Raw genomic sequence first — 21,024 nt, forward strand, 5'->3', positions numbered from 1 at the left:
TCAGTGGAGAAGTGATGTGTAAAATACTTCACACTTCTTGGATACGCAGCTGCAGTTCTCAGCTGCTCCCCATGACAGCATTCCTTCCACACTTGTCTTGTAACCTTTAGGTTTCATGCTGAAATGATCCCTCATTGACAGGAATTAGTTTTGCTAACCCAAAATACCACTGGCACCTAGAAAGCACTTCTACAGGAAGCAGAGCCCTGCTCTCGGAATAGGTAATTAGGTTCCACAATTTGACTTGCTCTGCTGAAGTAGAAAATTTGTCTTATGGTCTAGCACATTCCAAAACATTGCACTAGGTTTTTCAACACTGCTTGCAGAATTACACATGGTAAACACATCAGCATGACAATTCATAACCCAAATATAAAACCAGTATCATCTGTTAGCTGAATGAAAAACCACCCAAGACCTTTTAAAATATAAGGAAACATCCAGTACCTTTGATTCTCCTAGCAAAGTGTGTTCTTGTGTATTTTACTCATACTGCTTTCCCCATTTTCTCACATGCTACTGTAGAAACTTGGATCATGCAAGCAATTAGTTGCAGTCTTCTAGACGGGGAACTTGTTTTATCAGCTCTGTTCTGAGGTATCACACAAGAGGGCTTCAAAAGAACCAGGTTGGTAGCATGCAGGGCAAGCTGATGGTTTTGGCATAGCTCTGCATCCATCACCATCAATGGTAAGAGACTTAAGTTTCATATGAGAGACAAGACAAGGTTACACCAAGTTTTTCTTTAGTGTCATACTCTTAATAAAACTCAGCAGGCCAAACTGAATATTTGTTGTTTCTGACATATAGAAATAGTACATTATGCAACCACACCACTACAAAACAATTTCCAGTTTGTTTAATGTACAGCAGTAGGCTTGAAAGAGCAACACTCAGTATATCAAGCTGACACTTAAGTAAATAAATGACTAATAGTTACAGCCAGGGAAAAAAGTAATTGACTGAGTTTGCCAAGATTTCTGTATGCATCAGCAGCTTTGCAGATTAGCAGAGATCTCCTAATACTCTTCCAAAATTAGGAGCGTGTCCCTCTTCCCAATTTTAATTGGTACAATGAAATCTAAGCTGAAGACTTACCACCTTCTCCTTTTATAGATGGACTTTGTATTTGCAGGAATGAAAGAAAATCCAAACTAGGAAGTTAAGGTAACCAGCAAAGCAAGTCAGAAGTTGTTATGGAGCAAGAAAAGCAGGGCTGCCCTGTGAGGGAAGGGGACCTGGGGATGAGCACAGTACAGGCATGACCTCACCAACACAGCATAGTCCCACCACACCAGGGCAGGACAAGGAAAGCAGGGACAGTGGTGGCAACAGGTCCCACCAACTATGCAGCCAGTATCAGGCAAAGGGAAGTAACAAACTCAAGTTTAACCCACAAAATCTAAACAAAACACCACCTCAATGAGCAGGGCTAAAAAGAAGCACATTTACAGCAGAGCTCACACAGAGATTGATTGCCTGGGCCAGAGCTTAAATAGAGGTCCTGGGCCAGTGGCAGCAGCTGTGTGGCTGAAGGTCCCAGGTGAGGTGTCTCACAGCCATGTCAGCCTCTTCCTGCACTGGGGCCCTGACATGATCCATCTCTCTTCAATCACCGGGAGAACTCCTCTGGTTACCGAATTACGGTTATCCTGCTGAAAAAAATTAACTCAAAAATATTGCCTTGAATGGCTCAACTGATATAATTAAACAACCAGACAGCCTCTGACATCCTGTCAGAAAGAGAATGATCCTAAAAAGATAATTGAACATAGGTATACATTTATAAACATTAGCAACCCCAGCTGGGACAAAGACTGTGGAGAAAATACTTGCTTATCTCCCATTAGTTATGATCTGCATTGCAGCAGAGAATGCAATTTTTAGTCTTTGAGAAACTTTGTACCAAGCAATTGTGGTGAAGAATAAAAGACAGTAATTCTTGAAAACAATTTGTCACAAATTTTATAATTGTATTTTTTGGCATTGTCTGTTTGACAGATAGCAACTGTATTAGATGTACTTTCTGACTTTTAAATAATTTTGTGAATTTATACACCTATTAGTAGCTTCCTCATTTGATTGTAGAGGTTTTTATTTTTAATTTTTAGTCAGTTCTTCAGCTAATCATAAAGGTAGAGTCATCACCGTGGAAGACATAATGCACTAAATTAGGTCTCCTGAGGCTTATATGGGAAAAAGAAAGAAGATAATGTGATTAAGAGAAAATTCAGACAGATTGTTATAAAGTTGGCAAAATAAAGGTATTCCTGCACTAATGTTAGAAGCTTGGGAGAGCATCAGAAACTACTACAGATTTTCATGAATAAACATAATTATAATTGGATTGACAGAGACAGTATAGAACGAGCCTCACAACTGAAATGCTCATCAGTGACACTCTGTACTCAAAATCTAGGGATGGCAAAACTACTGTGGAAAGGGCAGACCTAGAGTACTATGTGCACATTAAAGGGTCATCCCTGAATAGATATCCAGGCAGTATGATCTGATTTCTCATGAGACATATTTATTCAGAGGTTCATTCTTCTTCAGCATTTATTGTTCTTCCACTTTTGTAGTAGCTAACTGTTATGTGTAGAAACGCGTAACTAAGTATCACTTTAGGAGTCAATGCATTATGCTGAAATGCATGGGCTTCAGAAAGAACATGCTCAGAATTACTTGTACATAATAAATTGCTCATGTGATATATATTAAAACCACTATGAAAAAAATGTGCAAGAGAGTCAGAAGGTAATGTGACTTTTTAAAACTTGAATTTGGCTCTTTTTTGTGTGCTTTCCTCAGAAAATGAAGGTTATGAAATGGCTCTGCTTCTGCAACTTCCCCTTCTGGTAACCTGGCACCTAGTAGCATCAGCAACAACAAAAGTACTGAGGTTTCACAGTTGGTATATGTCCTCAAGTTCAATGACAAAAATAACACCTAGGGAGAGAAGAGAGCTGCTACTAATGTTCATTAAAAGAAAGACATGAAGAATGCAGACATTTTACATGCTATTTAACAGAAGTGCTTGGCTGATCTCCATACACTGGCCAGCCAGCCCACAGAAGTGTAACTGAGCTAGTTGTACCATGTGCTTTGTCTTGTACAGCCAGCAGATAAAATAAGGTAGATTTAGGGTATGCTGGGTGCTGGCGTATTGGGGTTATATTTGCAAATCATGGTGGACATCAGAGATGTTGCTAGGGAAGAAGTCAGCAAAGGTCTTGGAGAAGATGAGAGTTCTGCAGTAGGTGTGCTATATGGACCTGGAGCAACATAGGATGATTGCGACAGTATATGCAGGACTAGGGCATAAAGCCACACAAAACCAAACTTTAATATTAATTTCCAGGTTCTAAGGCAGCTTATTTTGCTCCTTATCATTCATAACTAGGGTTTGAAAGTATTTTTTTAACTTAAAACTATTAAGAATGTTAAGTTTTGTAATTCTAGGTCTTGTGGAAAGACATAGGAGCCTCAACCATTTTATTTTGAAATCTCATACCTTGACTAAAACAGCAAGAAGCTGTATCTTTAACAAGGTAACTTTTCTCCACTGTGCATTTTAGCCTGTGGAGTTAAGTAAATATATATTTAGTTATAAACCAGCTTGACTATAAATATGTTTTCATGATTGAACTATGGAATGCATTCACAGATACTTAAAAGTTTTTAATTAACCTCTGTTTTATATATGATCAGTGGTCTTCCATATGAGTTTCTATAGTAAAATATTTTAGAAGTACCAACATTCCCAAAAAGCTCCATAAAAGATCACAAACTCCATAAAAGCTTCTAAATTCTTATTATATATCTATACCACTACATGAAAAAGCTACATGATCCACTTATTTTTGACTGCTGTTTGCCTTTAAAGCAATAGTTTCATGCAGGGATGATGATTATTTCCCAAAATGTCCTCCATAATTAATTTAAAAGAAGTAAATATTTTTTATTTTCTTAGCCTTTTAGAACCTAGAAAATCTATTGTCAAATCAAATGTCCATAATTTAAAATAAGAGTAATAATAAACCAGTCTCTTCTCCAGTTTCTATACTAAATGCAGTTTCAGAGAAGAAACCTTTAGTTTTTCATCAAACATTTTGAATATATTTGCATATAGAATAACCATAAAAGACCAAATTACAACTTACAACACATTTTTATAGTAGAGTTACATCCTATGCCAAATGGAGATTGCCTTTTCTAGGCTACAGCAAGCAAAAAAATCTGAAAGTAATATGTAACTATAGTACTGCCGTTGCTATGGGTGTTCTGCATGTCCCCTTTGACTTCTTTGCCCAGTGAAGATACACTATTAATATACAAGGACAATACAAGGACATTCCAAATTATGAGTCAAAATCATGAGACCGGTCTACAAGCAATCTGAGATTATTTTTGTAAGTGTGGGGTTGTGGGGGTTTTTAATTTCTTTTGATTTGCTTTTTCATCATTACATCACTTCTTAAAGTTTTCTCTTCAACCACAAAATTAAGAAACTTATGTTTTGTAGGGGGTTTCTTTTTTAAAGAAAATCAAGATCATGTAAGAATAAGTAAGTTCAAGAGCTTTGACAAAAGTACCTGAGGCACATGTGAGACTCATTCAATTCCTTTAAGCCATGTGATCTAGAGACCTTTGAAGGTGGCTGGCAGCACTAAGTCTCTGCTAGTCCATGGAGACTGGCCTATGACTTCACAGGTGAAAAGGGGGTGAGAAGCTTTTGCAAATATATCTTTAGACATTTCAGTTAGCTGTCTGATTGCAAAGTACTTCCACAAACCATAGGGGGACCCCGGAGGTTGGAAGACAGGGTAGCAGGGCTGGATGTACGTTCCTGTAGCAGGCTCTGCCTGCTTGGTGCTGCTGTCTGCAGGCAGCAAATATCTACAGAGGCTGGATGGAGGCAACTGGTATCCTTTAAAACTCTTCAAGTGGTTTCATGAAGCTGGGTATTCTAGGGATTTATGTCTGTAACATCAAAGGCTGTGCATGAAGGGAGGACTTGGAAATACTCCCAAGAGGTAAATAAAGAAGACATAAAACCAGACAGCTATGCATGTTGAATGCATCATAACATGCACCATCCAGTTTAGGCACAGACCAAGAAAGTCCCTCTTATCCACATCTGAGTTACTTATACATTGTGTCCTCAAGGTAGATTCTCTAGTGTCTAATAATGTATGCACTTACACTACAACTTTTCCTTTAATCAGGACACTGATAAGATTTCCTTATTTTACTTGGCCATTTTCCAAGCCTTGTAGGAACATACTTATTTTTAGAACTCTGGTCCTAAGTTAATTTGGTTGGAATTAGCCAAAGGGCTCAAAGGTATTAATGGAAAACAGACAGAGAGATGAACATGCATGTGTGCATGCACGCACACTCACACATATACATATGCGCCCACGCACGCAACTTTGTTATCTTATAAAAATCAAACTGAAAATACAATTTAAACCAAACCCTTCAGCAGTAATCTGCATGCTATACAATAGCAGACACATAAAGAACAGCTGACTATTTACTTGGTTTAGAAAATTTCCCTATCACTCATGAAAAACAAAATTGAAATACAGCATTAAGCTTACATAGGAAAAAAGATTATTTTTATAGTCCCAGAAAGATACTTTAACTATATGCAAGTCCCAGCATAATGAAAGATTCCCTATTTGTCCAGTAACAGCACGGTGGTCTGTAATAAACACTAATATGATATCGCATGTCAGAGATCAAAGCTTCAGTCCTAAAAGACACAGAATAACTCATGGAATCATAATTACTGTTTTCATTTAATCCAGGCAGTTTGTTTAAAGCATTTTTTAAAGATGTGCAAACATTTCAAAGTAAACAATTTTCTGAAAGCAAACAGGAAATAATCCAGTTCCCAGTCCTTCCTCTTTTTACTTTGTGGCACACCTATTTTTGATATCATATAAAAAGCACATATCCAACCAACCAATTCCCTCATCACAGTTTTTTTTCAGTACTACTGTCAGCTGTATCATACTGATGTGGAAAGAGATTTCTTTTCCATAGGTCTCCTGCTTTGTGTTTAACATCGTGTAAGTTATACCCTGATTAAAATGTGCAGCCTTTTAAGATGCAAAACTCAAACTTACAATTTTGCAGAATCAGGTCATGATTATACAGGCAGTTTAATGTGATTAAATCCTGTTGATTAAATGCTGCTGCCAAATGGGTGGTATGTGCTTCTGAATTTGGCTGACTGCACCCGCTCAGAAGCCTCGGTCCTTGTACCAGCACAAGGAAGATGATGGGAGTGAACAACTGGGCGCACAGGAGGACAGAGTCAATTTGTGTCAGGTTAGCGTGAGCACGTAGCCATTGCTGCTGGCCTCTTACTTGCAAGTTTGCAGTAGAGATGTAGTTTTACTTATTTCTATGAAGCATTTCGTACAGTTGGGGTACTTAAAAAAAGTGTATTTTTCTTCTAACAGTTGTCATTTTTAACTAAACAACTTACAAATATTTATTATGAAGAAATTACATTGTATTAGTTTGAGCATTGGATTTTAATGTCAAGTCAATGAAATGCCCACATACCTCAAAACTGACCTTAGGACAATTTATGATTTGCATAACAAGCTGTGTTTTCCCTTGTTCTACTTGGAGAGAAAGGCCTACCCCAAATACTTGTGAAGGCAGTGAAGAGCTAAAACCTATAGTTTCCTTAATAATCTAGAAATACATAGAAACTGGAACCATAAATTATTTGGGGTTTGCATCACTCACAACAGTAAGTATAGTCTTGCACATTAAAACTGAGACTATTGGAAAATATATGAGGGAGCATGTAGCCTACTCTGTGCCTAAAATCCTGAAAATTACAGTTGGTAATCACAGTAGTAGGCATATGCACCTGAACCAACAGAATGCTATCTTAAAAACAGCTCAACTCTTAAAATTAAATGTCATTCCTAATTGGAAAACAAATCAAAAAGTGCCACTCAAACTATTTCATTCTGTATGTTTAAAAAGATTTTTTTCCACATCCCTTTTGCAATCTTTTAATCAGCAGCTGTGTACTTTACATACATTATGAGAATGTTAACTACAAAGAAAAAAAAAAAGAAAATGTTCTGTGGAAATAGATGTAATTTTGCTTTCTCTAGTTCCAGTGCAGCAATCCAATTTGTTCTAGATTCATTCCAATTAATTGTAATTCATTTCACAACTGAACTTTCTCTGGACATAATATAAAGAATTAAGGAGGAGTTTACAAAGCTATGACAGCTTCTGTGTAACTAGCCCAGTCCTAACGATGTGTATCCCAATGAATTAATGCAATTCTACTCACAGCTCTTACCTAAGGTAAGAGAAGAAAAGTATTTTTCCTTATTATCCCAGAAATAAATGTCCTTGGGGAACAAAGCTCTGTCTCTTTATAGTTATTTTTGGGTACAGAATGCTAGAGTGATAAAAGAGGTCTTCTGAGTTCTGGAAATCTCCAGATTTCAGAGCAGAATACTGATGACTTGTCCTTTGAAATATTTATCTGCTTGTGGAGCACTGTGTGGAATAAAGCTACTCAATCCCAATCTGTAGGCAGGTGTAAGAAGATGTCTAAATGTGTTTTGGTCACAATCCTACAGATACTTAAACATATTTCCTTTAGTTCTGTGTGTAGAGTGATTATAAAAGTTATTCCAGTATCAAAATATCATGGTTTAACCCCAGCCGGCAACTAAGCACCACGCAGCCACTCGCTCACTCCCCCCCACAGTGGGATGGAGGAAAGAATCAGAAGAGCGTAAGTGAGAAAACTCGTGGGTTGAGATAAAGACAGTTTAACAGGTAAAGCAAAAGCCACACACGCAAGCAAAGCAAGACAAGGAATTCATTCACCACTTCCCATGGGCAGGCAGGTGCTCAGCCATCTCCAGGAAAGCAGGGCTCCATCACACGTAACGGTTACTTGGGATGACAAATGCCATCGCTCCCAGGTGACTTGGGAAGACAAATGCCATCACTCCCAACATCTCCCCACTTCTTTCTTCTTCCCCCAGCTTTATATAGCATGACATCATATAGTATGGAATATCCCTTTGGTTAGTTGGAGTCAGCTGTCCTGGCTGTGTCCCCTCCCAACTCCTTGTGCACCCCCAGCCCACTGGCTGGTGGGGTGGTGTGAGAAGCAGAAGGGGCCTTGGCTCTGTGTAAGCACTGCTCAGCAGTAACTGAAACATCCCTGTGTTACCAGCACTGTTTCCAGCACAAATCCTAAACACAGCCCCATACCAGCTACTGTGAAGAAAATTAACTCTATCCCAGCCAAAACCAGCATACAAAGTTAACAGATACAAAAGTTATTGAAGGCTTAAAGTTTTAGGAGCAGCAAAGATGGAGGGTTTTGAATAAGGGGTGTCTGTATCACAAACCAGAAATGCATCTTCTGTACTTCCCTGGGTTTCTAAGGCTTTAGGATTCACATACATAAGCAATCTTTGTCAAGAGGAAGGACAAAAACTTGCTTGCCTAGAGCAGAATCTTTCATCATCACATGGCTCAAACACATGACTACACAGATAGAGGCTTTAGGTGAAACAACAAACCCAACCACAGGATCTGCTATAATGATGAACTGCAACACATATTCAGTATGTCTATTTAAAGCCATTTCACACTTATTGAAAAGCTATGCAGTTTGAAGTTACACAGCAGACATTTCCTTTCCCCATTAGTGAGAATGACTGATACATTAGAACCAGAAGTGCTTCTGGTAGCTGCCATGAGCCCTATCCCAGAGCACCTTTCCTCTCAGAGATAGAAGCCCTTTGACTTGAGGGAGAGGCAGAAGATGGATGAAGCCTGGCAGCTTGCTTGCTCCCCTAGGACCGTACTCTCCCCAGGTGCAAAGCAGAAGACATCAGCCCATATTCATGCTCAGCAGTGAGAAAGAGAGGTCTTTCTGAAAGGAATGTGGAGATGTTGCCACACTAAGGGCCGAGCAGTGGAAAGGAGGAGGGAAGCTTAGTCTCAGTATGAAAAAGGAGGGATAGAAGTAAAGTATTAAGTTCAGATATTGCAGGCTGAGGAACAACAACAAAAAATGGCACTGGGTGAGCAGAGAGAGTACAGATGGAAGAAGGTGAATACTAGGAGACTTTCAGGGCAGATGTTTATTTTCCACAGCTGGATGTAGATGGGACAGTGACTCCTTTTTTGTTGTTTTTAGTATCTTAAAATTGCACAATAAGTATACTATTCTAACTTGGGTTTGTTTCTTTCCCCTGATATATCTTCTGACTCTGCATTTATTGGACTGCTCCAGAAAGGTGCAAGAAAAGATCCAGTGCAGTTGATTTATGTTTTGTAACCAGAAAATCTCTGTTCCAGCCTTGCTCTTTGTCACTGTCGTCAGATAATTTGGAGCTTAAATTAGAGAACTAGCTGCTGTTTGGAAACATTTGAAGATATTAAGTAATTTTTTAATTGTATCTTGTATTGAGGAATTTTATGTAGCTAAAACTGTTCTTAACTGGCAAGTTTTTAATTGAATAAATGAATAAAAATTCAAAATAACAATGTTAAAATACTCACGTATCAGAGTTGGACAGAACACATCTTTTCTCCTTTCCTTTTTCACCTCCAAAGCACTGGTGAGTTTGGAGTAAATCAGGCTTTTTCTGGCAGTTATTTCATATCTCAAAAGTGAAATGGGGATCCTTGTGGGAATCTAGCAAGAACAGGTTTATAAAAGGCTATTAATCAATCTGCGTAAATCCAAAATCTCTTATCAGTACGATGACTAAGCAAATGTGAATTTCAACTGAAAACTGCATTGCAGACTCCTGTGCATAGCTGTTTAAGAGAATTTAGCTTAGTCTGGAACTTTGCAATCTCAACTTTCACTCCCGAGTAGTCTGGATCAAGTCATGTTTATATTCAGTGTTTCCAAACAAACACTATGTGATTGTATTGTTGGTTTAATATAAGGATATAATTTGACTGCAGCATCAGTACTGCTTGTAAAAATGATACCTTTGTTAAACCCACTGACATCAAGGAGGAAGGGAAAGATGAAACATGCTTTTTAGGCTTACAAATCCTTTTCCAAGTTGGCATTTCAGAGGAACTATTGCAAGAGAGAACTGGAATTATCAGGAAATTATGGGATTTAATATGGAGAATTTCACCGTCCTACTTTAGGATATGCCTTTGCTGCAACGATTAATACTCAGGCCTGTCAGTCATTCTGCAAAAGCCTATCTAAGATTATGTCTTTACTGATCCTTCATGACCTTAGATGTGGTGTTGATGTCCTCATGTCAGCAGCAGTGGCATACTTTGTTCCAATTCTTTCACAATAAACTGTGGAGAAACCTGTCTGTCTTTCTGGGAACTGGTTGTAAATTATGAGAATGGACAAGTGGCAATTAGTCTTGGTAAAGTGAAGGAAGAACCCACACAGGAAAGCTGGGCTCCACCTCACACCTCCCTGTCTGGGTGGCACAGGTCGATAGATGAGGTACTCTTATGCGTTAAGGGAAAGGGAAGTACTGGCAACACATGAGTAGGAGTTGAAGTTATGAGTGTAATGATCCTTAATTTAATCCTAAATGGCTTGCAGTGGTCTTGCAGAAGGTCTCCTACCTTGTAGAAGGACTGTTACAATCAGAAACTTTTTTTTTCCCAAAAATTAAGATTAAAAAAAAATCTTGTGAAAAACTTGAGGAAAAAAACAAATCAATGATAAATCAAACCATAGAAAAAGTCAGAGGTATCAAATTCTTAGTCAAGGACATATTTTGTATATAAAATCCACCCGGTTAAAGATTCTTCATAATGGCCTCTCTGACTATATGCCTAACTGTGAGGAAGAGGAGCGCCTGAGGAACAGGTTTTTCTGGTGAAGGAGGGACCTGGTAGTCTTTGTAATACATGAAAAACAATTTAGAGTTGACCTAGGATAAGTTTTTAACCCTGCTTCAGGGGAACAGCAACTGACTTGTGTTGTAAAGTACACAGAAGAGAGTATTCTGGGTCTGTTTTCAACAAAACCAAGGGCAATTTCATCATTCAAATAAGCAATGATTGTTGTACTCCTCTGTATTGTCCTCTTCCTAAGGCATTATAAGCAGCATTTCATTTCAGGAGTTTGGATATTCTGTGGCTCTTTTCAATGATTAAATTAAACGTCTACATTTTGTAGGGTTTTTGCTTGGGTTTTTTTCATCAGTCTTTGTTATGAAGAGACTGCTGTAAGTGGGCAGGAAAACAACCAACCAGAAGAATGAAGCCAATTTGCAAAGTGACCTCAAAGGTCTAAGCAGAGAGAGCTTCAGCTCTGAGAGCATATACAATACTAATAAACTCCTTTACCTGGAGAGAAGACACAAACAACAGTGATGCACAATGGAAGAAAAGTATAATAAGCCCTCCAGTATCCTCACAGTTTCTGCCAAGTCCTACAAGTTTATTATAATTTACAATATTTAGCTTCTTAAAGTTTGTGGAGCCATGACACTAAATGCAAGAAGAAACAAGCTTTAAAAGGCTTTTAAAAAGGTGCACAAGTCCATGGGACCTGATGAGATGCATCCGTGGGTCTTGAGGGAGCTGGCAGATGAAGCGGCCAGGCCACTCACCATCATATTTGAGAAGTCCTGGCACTCCAGCGAAGTTCCTACTGACCGGAAAAGGGGAAACATAACCCCCATTTTTAAGAAGGGAAAAAAGGAAGACCCGGGGAACTACAGGCCGGTCAGTCTCACCTCCGTGCCTGGCAAGATTATGGAGCAGACCCTCCTGGAGACTATGCTCAGACACATGGGAAATAAGGAGGTGACTGGTGACAGCCAACACGGCTTCACTAAGGGCAAATCGTGCCTGACAAACTTGGTGGCCTTGTATGATGGGGTTACAGCATTGGTGGATAAGGGAAGGGCAACTGACATCATCGACCTGGACTTGTGCAAGGCATTTGACACTGTCCCAAACAACATCCTTGCGTCTAAATTGGAGAGACATGGATTCGATGGATGGACCACTCGGTGGATAAGGAATTGGCTGGATGGTCGCACTTAAAGAGTCATGGTCAACGGCTCAATGTCCAAGTGGAGAACAGTGATGAGTGGTGTTCCTCAGGGGTCGGTACTGGGATCGGCACTGTTTAACATCTTTGTCGGCAACATGGACAATGGGATCGAGTGCACCCTCAGCAAGTTTGCCGATGACACCAAGCTGTGTGGTGTGGTCGACACACTGGAGGGAAGGGATGCCATCCAGAGGGACCTTGACAGGCTGGAGAGGTGGGCCCGTGTCAACTGCATGAAGTTCAACAAGGCCAAGTGCAAGGTCCTGCACGTGGGCTGGTGCAACACCAAGCACAACTACTGGCTAGGCGAGGAATGGATTGAGAGCAGCCCTGAGGAGAAGGAGTTGGGGGTATTGATTGATAAGAAGCTCAACATGAGCCAGCAATGTGCGCTTGCAGCCCAGAAAGCCAACCATGTCCTGGGCTGCATCAAAAGAAGTGTGACCAGCAGGTCGAGGGAGGTGATCCTGCCCCTCTACTCCGCTCTTGTGAGACCCCACCTGGAGTACTGCATCCAGCTCTGGGGGCCCCAGTACAGGAGAGACATCGAGCTGTTGGAATGAGTCCAGAGGAGGGCCACGAAGCTGACTGGGGGGATGGAGCACCTGTCCTATGAGGACAGGCTGAGAGAGTTGGGATTGTTCAGCCTGGAGAAAAGGCGGCTCCGGGGAGACCTAATTGAGGCTCACCAGTACCTGAAGGGGCCTACAGGAAAGATGGTGAGGGACTGTTTATGAGGGAGTGTAGTGACAGGACAAGGGGTAATGGGTTTAAGCTGAAGGAGGGTTGATTTAGATTAGATGTTAGGAAGAAATTCTTTACTGTTAAAGTGGTGAGGCCCTGGAACAGGTTGCCCAGAGAGGTTGTGGAGGCCCCATCCCTGGAAGTTTTCAAGGCCAGGTTGGATGAGGCTTTGGGCAATGTGGTCTAGTGGAGGGTGTCCCTGCCTGCAGCAGGGGGGTTGGAACTAGATGATCTTTAAGGTCCCTTCCAACCCAAACCATTCTATGATTCTGTGAAAAAGAGTTTGTAGCCTTTATGATTGCAAAGCGATACTTGAAAATACGACTTGACTGTGTCTTAGAGGTTTGGGAAATGGGGAAAATGTAAACAACTTTCATTTCCAATGTCATGATTCTTAGAGCTTGGCTAATGGCTCTGAACACCTGGGGTTGCTGATACTGCAGACAGAATATTTACTTTAATCTTAGCTATTCCATTCTTCTCATTTCTGTCCCCCCCATCCACCCCCATAAGCAGATTAACTGTCTTAGAAAATGTGTTGATTATGGGTTAGGCATTTAGGACTAACAGGGGAAAAACATCACTTAAAGAAAAAAAAAAAAAACAGGAAAAAGTTTTAGAATCAGTTCTAATTCCCCTCATCCTCCCCAAGATAATGCATTAAAATACAACAGTATTTATCCTCTGCTCAGCTTTTAGTTTTTAAACGTATTTCCTAAGTAAAGAACCTCTCACATCATGTGTTAACTGCAGTAGGGTTAGACAGATTTCTCAGACTTCTCAGGATGGTATCTTCATTTGGGTTTATGTAAAGAGGACACCATCAATCCCAATTTTGCAGAATACAAATATAGTAAATGGAGCTAAATTTTTTAATGCATAGTGAATAGCTTTGCTTCCTACTTGTCTTTCTTTTGCTAGCTGTCAGTCTTATTAAGTGGGTATTTTCCACCAAAATGTTTTGGATTTAACCCATTTTGTGTTCTCCATGCCATTGGATATCTTCATTTTGGTCTTAAGTCACTGGCAAAGTTCAGTATGATGGTAACACTTTATCACAATATCAGCATCACTGTAATCACTATTAAAGTAGTACATAACTTGAAAATTCAGGCCCATACTTCATCTGCTTGTGACATACACCTAACGTCTGGAAGGATAACCATGATATAATGACACAAACAATTTCTTCTTACCAGAAAAGTAAACTGAGTCCACTGGGTCTCCAGCACTGAACAAAACTAAAACTTATGTACACAAATTGTTTGCAAGATGTTCTACAAATGGCCATACGTATGACTGAGAAGATACCAGAAAGAGGTACTTTTTAGACCTGTGGGCCCATCACTTAGGCTGATCTACCTGCCAGACACATTCAGGACTTCAAATCTTGGAAGAGAAACCATCCAAACCCTTTTGCAACAGGTAGTTGCTGTCTTCAGGTCAAGCATGGGTGACAGCAAATACTCTGAAGAGCAGCAGAAATATCTTCAAACAACAGAGACACATTCTCATGACTCCTGCCCCACTTGGAAGGAGGGAATGGGATCGTTTACTATACTGCAGAATAAGCATTCCATTTAACAGTTTTGTCTTCAAATTAGTGTATCATCCAGATAAAGGATAGCATTGGGTGCTTCCAAATGAATGTTAAGAATTAAGGTGACTCTTCTAAAAAGTTTTGTATCCTATCCTGTTCCCCCCTGTAGCAGCAGTGTGCAAATACCATAGGAAGCCTTCTGTTTATGTGCATTATTTTCACAGAAAATCCATGGCCAGAAGCTTAGCCGCTTATGACTACCATCTATGTTACAATTCTGAGATGACTCTAGTCATGTCATTATAGAATATTGAAAGAGATACCACTACAATTTTGAGACAGTTTCCTTTGTATTAAGAAATATAGCTTATCTTTATTCTAACACTTGCTTAGACAACTAGGATTAAGCTGCTAAGGCAAACAGTGTCTGTCCTAGCTGGAGACAGCTGTTTGAATAGCAGAAGTTCACTACACTGACGAAATGTAAGCTGGCAAAAGCTTTAAAAGAAATTTCAGCCTCCAATAAACAATTCTGAGAACATGAATGATGGGTAGGTATTGCATCCTCATTGCAAAGGATGAATCAGGAATTAAACCTAATGCTTCTCCAGTAATTATTTATCTAATGCCCAACTTTCACATCATATTCTCTAGAGCGGCTCTTTCACATGTAGTCTTGCATGTTCTGCCTGTGCTGCATCTCAAGTGAATGCTGAGAAATCAGAAAGTGAACGAGTTCTTTAATTGGAAATTACAGAGTTGAGATCCTGATCAGAAGCAAAACTTCTGATCAGGCATCTCACACCAAAGAGCTTAGAATAGACAACATCCTGAAATAACAGAATATTCAAATTTGACACATAAAAGACACTGAGTTCCCCTTTCCATCATGCTGCTGTGCAGACTTGTGGGGTCATCTGATCTTACTTGAAATGCAATGGAATTCAACCATAAAGACAGAGAATTGCTTTTAAATAGTGAGACTGAACACTTGAAATATTTAATGACTACACATTCTTCAGACCTTCTCCACCTCACCTTCTCCCCCCAAAGAAAAACAATCCCAAACCAAACAACCCTAAGCAAACTCCAACCATACTGCCAGCCTGAGTTTTATGTTGGTTGGTTATGGACAATCCGAGCTAATTTATAGTATATAGAAATAATTTTGTAAAAGATCTTTTCTAGACTGTAAAGAAAGACTTGCTGATGCAGTTCGAAACAGTCTAGTAGCCATTCTAATGAAACTGCTTAGTAAAGCAAAATTGGTCTGTTGTTCATTCGGTCCGTCCCTCCCCCAACCCTGCCTGTTGTTTCCCCTTTCCTTAGTCTTCTACTTGTCTTCTTGTATACACCACAAGAAAATATCCTTTTGCCCTCCAAATGCAGGTTACTGCTCTTTCAGAGGTTATCTAGATGGCAATTAGGTCACCGATTTCATTTTTCATAAGCTGGTGAGCTAACAGTTATTTAGGTTGTGGGGCTGCCCTCCTTTCAGTGCTGGAAAATAATTTGCACTCTTTTGTGCTTCGCTGCGAGTTGGCACAGTTGCTCTTTTATTGCTGAGTCTTGCCTGTGCCCCTTCTTCTGTGTGTGCTGTGTCCGCCCCCTCGCAACTATATTTTTGTCTCTGAGCCCGCCTCTCAACTTAGCGCGCTCACTATGCTTCACTTTACAAAAATCTTTCTAAACTTCTGGATGGGAGAGCCTGCTGGTGCTATCCCTATCTCCTCCTGCTCTATTTCAGATTTTAATGCTACATTCACCCATAATTTCAGGAGATACTCCCCGCAGCTTCCAGTGTCTGCAGTGGGGTTTCAAAATGTGGATCTAGACCATCAGACAAATTTCTTTGCTTATAGTCTGTGAAAACTGTAGTATATGCAAAGAATACAAAGCCATTTGGCAACAGGTAGGAGTGGTCTTATAAATATGAAGGTATTTGCAGCCATCAGCGTTAAGGTACTCCTTCTAGTTGAATTAAGCATTTGTCTAGGCCTATGGGAAAGAAAATTCTCTTGAGTATTTTAAGGACTGGGTGCAAAAACTTTCTGCCAGGTTTGCATTCGACTACAGATATATATACTTGCCCTAACACAGTTTTTCTCAGAGTGCTTGCGGGTTTATGGAAGTGACAAGAAAAATAACGAGTGTGCTGCTCCGCCTGGATGAGCACAGTACTAATGTGGCTGCACCGCTTCCGTTAAGTACGCTAGCTCATTGCACCGCCAGTCCCAAGCTGTATGTGTAACGAATGCAGAAAGATAAAAATGTAAGGAATATGACTATCTTATGGATGACTCATCAAGTCTAATAGCGTTATTGTCACTTGAAGATGGGCTCAGGGAAACAAGTAAGTGTTCAAATGCTTCTGACCTACTGTTGATAATCCTTTCAGTCACAGTTGAAGCCTTGTTTCCGGACCTGCTCATACTAATTTAGAATCACCCTCCTTCCCAGAAAACAAAAAAAACCAAATTTGTACCCACATTTTTTCAGTTTATTCCTAGAACGGGAACAGGCAACATAACTGTTTAATTCCTCAGTGATGGGCAGCTTTATTTTTTCTTCCTCTGTGATGCTACTCCCAGCAGACTAGTTTTTCAAGAAGTCCCTCATATCACTCTCTTTCCAAGCTGCTGCCTCTTCTCACCTCTCCTTTAGGATGCTGCCTCTTCTGCCTTGAGTCTACCTTTGTGTGGTTCTGTCCTTCCTCACAGCCTCCTTCCTGCTGTTGCAATTACACTGCCTTTCCCTTTTGAAGTGGAAACTGTATTAACCAAAAATTAGAACAATGGATTATAATGTTAATAACCATTTTGCAACAACACTAAGGCTATGCTGACAGGTATAAAACCAGGCAACAGTTTTCAGTGGAAGTATTGGTAGATTTATTCCAGCAGTACAAGTATGGAAGGTGCTTCCCAGACTACTATGCTGTTGGGCTGCCAAATCCCAAGCAGAAATAGGGGCAAATTCAAATTCAAGTACAGACTACTAATTACGACTTCATCTTGCTGTGAGATTTGCATAAGCTTTGCTCTTCTTTTACACCTAGCACACTTAGGATGGATACAGTTTTGCAGTAAGTCAAATCACAGGTGATTACTTTGAAAGATCTTACCTGATGAGTCTAAATATACAAGGTAAAGAAATATGGTGCCAAGAGACAGTTTCTTTTGCTAGACCATCATCTTGGTTCAACTGCTATCATTTATATATATTCATAAATATAATGAGACTTTTACCTCCTGTTTACCCCTTACATTTTATAAGCTGGGTAACTTATCAGTTCGTGATACTGTGCCTTGCCCAGAGAACGTATTTATGACTAAGTGACATGGCAAACAGTAAGTATTTTGGTTCTATTTCCTACCTAGTTAGGTATGTGTTGATGGTTTTGCATAATTACACTACTGATGATTTATTGATCATTCTGCTATGTTATGGGTCCCTTCAGGGTTTCCTCTACCGCAGACGTGAGCACAGGGCATTATTTGGCTGAATTGCAGTGTGATGAAAGCCATGAACAGAGAACCACAGCTCTGTACATATATATGACTGTATTCCAAATAAGCATCTACAGAATGCTGTAAATAAATGTTAGGGGACCAAAGCAATACAATGGAATTCATATTTCAAAACTCCCATTGCTCAATGCTTTTGAACAATTTTTTATTTTATCAAGATAGTGAAATACTATGTGCAAGACCACTGCGTGGTTCTGTTATTGTTAAACCTATTGTTTAAAATAGAGTTGTGAGTGCTGTGAGATTTGGATTTTCTCTGAGGGATCAGCTTGGAGGAAAGAGTAATGCTAACATGAAACAGTCAAAGATACAGATTCAGAAGTACAAAGCTTACTAGATACTTGAAAAAGTTAATATTTTGGATTATTTGGAAAAGGCAAATAAACGATTATGAATATCTGGAGTCTACATGACTAAAAGCTGGGTCTCTGACAGCGGAAAAACAGCTGTATGAGTAAAACCGAAACTCAGTAATACTAACAAATAAAACTAAGAAGTGAGCAACCTTGAAGTGCTAAGTATTTAACAGACCCTGGGAAAATTAGAGAACTACAAAAACTCACCAGCCTTCAGAGCTGCCTAACGCCCTTTGCACCTCTGCAAAAAAAAAAGGGGGTTGCTTTTACTCGGGTAGAAAACCCACTGTAATTGAAGAAGGTTGGTTTTCTTCACATTACAACAGTAGTGTTACTTTCCCTCCATCTTCACTGCTAACCATTACTACTTCTTTGGTGTGCGTTTTGTGTTATTGGCAATGCAGAAAAAAATCCCATCTTGTTTCTACTCTCCTCCTGCACCTAAGGTTAACTTTGTAACTTTAAAGTCTAGTTAAAAAGCAAGCAAACAAAACCCCACTGAACAGTGTTTAAAGGAAAAGCAACAAGTCTTCAGACAAGAATCTTTCCGTGTATTCAAATACTGAGCTGTGGGAGGACGTTGCCTGGTGAGCAGGGCCCGCTGGTCTGGTGCAGGCAGGGCTCCAGCTCTGAGGAGATGCATTTTGGTTCCACAATTTACACCGCTACTTAACAACACTGTAGGTAACAGGCTTATAGGTTTCTCTTTCTCAACATCTAGAGCAGGGAAAGACATGCAGTGCTCTAGACATTACTGGTGAATGAGAGGCAGGCTGCTTGGTCAGAAATTTAAGAAAGTATTGCAATTAGCATCCTCAGAACAGCTGCCAGGCACTGAAGAGCTCAGAGACAAGGCACACCAGCGTCTCAAGGGAAACAGGGCGAAAAACCCAAACCCACAGCCAAGCTGCTTTGACAACAACGTTTCAAGTTCTGTTACCCTCAACTTCTCCCTTCAGGCTGCGCAGCGGTTCAGGGCCGCTGCACCGCGGGACGGGCTCGGACTCGGGCTCGGGCTCCAGCACTGACCTCCCCGAGCTGTAACCGGCCCCCGGGTTTTCCAGACCGCGGGGCCTCGGCGCCTTCCCGGCCGCCACACCGCAGCCCTGGGGCCGGATCTTGGCAGCGAGCTGCCCGTCCTGGTTATGGCCACTCCGGCCCAGGTAGGCAGCAGCACGGGCCGCGGCGCGGCGGGGCGTGAGCCGGCCCCTGTAGGGGCGGCCCCGCGTCCCGCAGCCCCAATGGGCGGGCGCGCCGGGCGGGGAGCGGCGGCGCACGTAGCTTTCCCAAGATGGCGGCCTCTCCGGACCGAGCTGCGAGGGCGGCTGCGGGGCTGGGGGCGGCGGGCGGCCGCTGAGGGAGGCGGCAGGGGGCTGGCGGCGCTCGCCTCGCCTCGCCTCCCCGCAGGGTTGGGGGGAGCTTTCCGCGCGGCCGCGAGGCTTCACCATGCTGCGGGGCTAGAGCCGCCGAGGCGCCGCAGCGCAGCGGGGTAATAATGTTAGCAGAGGTAAGAGCCCTGCCGCGGCCGGCGGGGTGCGGGAAGGGAGGGAGCGGCTCTCCGTTCGCCCGAGTGGGCTGCTGCGCCCCGCTGCCCCCGGCGGACCGGAGGCTCTGCCCTCCGCCGGGGCCTCCGACCTGCCGAGGTAGCAGGCAGCGTCCCCCTTGGCCGGGGAGGGCAGAAGCGCCGGCCAGCTCGCCCGGGGCAGCTCCAGACCCCTCTTATCACTCTTCCCTTCTCCCCGGCCGGGCGCCCTTTCCCCATCAGGGGCCGGCAGGGCGGGACGCGAGGGGAACGCTCCAGCGCCGCGGCGGAGCCCGGCCCGCCGTGTCTGCTCCGTGCGGCAGCCGCCCGCCGGCCGGGGCCGGCCCGTCCTTCTCCGCGGTCCGCCGGCGGTGGGGCTTTCCCGCCCGGCGAGGGGCCGCAGGGCCGCTCCTCCGCTCCGGGCCCCGTTTCTGGAGGAGCGCACCTGATGAGGGGGGTGGGGGCCTGCCTCGGCCCTAGGCCGCGCCGGAGAGATGTCCCCGCCTGGGCCCCGAGCCCTGTCTCCGACTTCAGCCCCTCTGGCCTCCTCCTCTGCGGTAGCTTCGTCAAGGCTCCGTGTTTGCTTTCTTCTTAAACAGCTTAAACCGAATAGTTTTGCTGTTGCAGGAGTTTGTGCTTGTAGGTAATTGGTAGAAGTTAGCTATCTTGTTTCGCCTCTCCCTCGTAGGGGGTTTCTGTCCCAGAGTAGCTGGGCAGCTAAGCTGTGATGCAGGCAGGTATTCGAGGATCAGCGGGAGCTAGAAATGGCTACTGTGTCCAAAGGTGCTCCCAAGAGGGGGATCTGGTGGTGTTTTCTAGTTGCTAGAAATGAGACTTTCCCCCGTACTCAGCTTTCTTTACAAAAACTGATTGATTTTTCTATTTTTAATGTATCAGCCAGGTGTCTGGCATACAGATACTTCTCCAACAAGATGATTGCGTTACCTGTGTGTTATAATTTGTCATTTTATCTTGTGGTGAAGGTTATTTGTCCAAACCTGAATTGTCTTAAATCTTGAAGGGTGAAGGTTTGCTTTCTGACACCTGAAAAATTTAGCTTTGCTTTCCTGAATGATAGTTACAAAAGTATCCTGAAGCTTTCAGTTTGCATCAGTTCAAAGTTTCAGAGCATTAGGAAAGTGGTTCTGTAGTGCCATGAGCTCTCAGATTTCCCTGGGATGGTAAAATTTGCCAAGGGAGTTAAACCTGTAAAAATATATGACCTATATTTGCATGAAGGGTATTTGGCAGGTGGT

At 42.0% G+C, this 21,024-nt stretch overlaps 1 protein-coding gene and 1 long non-coding RNA gene across 4 annotated transcripts in view; one reads left to right on the plus strand and one right to left on the minus strand.

Annotated features, from left to right (window-relative positions):
• Positions 1-1,100: 1,100 nt before the first annotated feature.
• LOC129203462 (uncharacterized) lies at positions 1,101-19,437 on the minus strand. Its single transcript, XR_008576044.1, has 3 exons — positions 19,276-19,437; positions 9,580-9,715; positions 1,101-1,652 (listed from the first exon to the last, which is right to left on the minus strand). It is a non-coding gene; the product is annotated as an uncharacterized LOC129203462 (long non-coding RNA).
• Positions 19,438-19,516: 79 nt separating this feature from the next.
• SNX13 (sorting nexin 13) overlaps positions 19,517-21,024 on the plus strand; it is a 70,096-nt gene continuing 68,588 nt past the window's right edge. For 2 of the 3 annotated variants that reach the window (XM_054815694.1, XM_054815696.1), the window contains exon 1: positions 19,517-19,753. In XM_054815694.1, coding sequence (XP_054671669.1) covers positions 19,742-19,753 — 12 coding nt within the window. In that variant the 5' untranslated portion in view covers positions 19,517-19,741. The remainder of the gene's footprint in view (positions 19,754-21,024) is intronic. The other variant, XM_054815697.1, reaches the window with a different exon arrangement.

This window comes from Grus americana, chromosome 2 (genome assembly GCF_028858705.1).
Source record: "Grus americana isolate bGruAme1 chromosome 2, bGruAme1.mat, whole genome shotgun sequence".
NCBI classification, from domain to species: Eukaryota; Metazoa; Chordata; class Aves; order Gruiformes; family Gruidae; genus Grus; species Grus americana.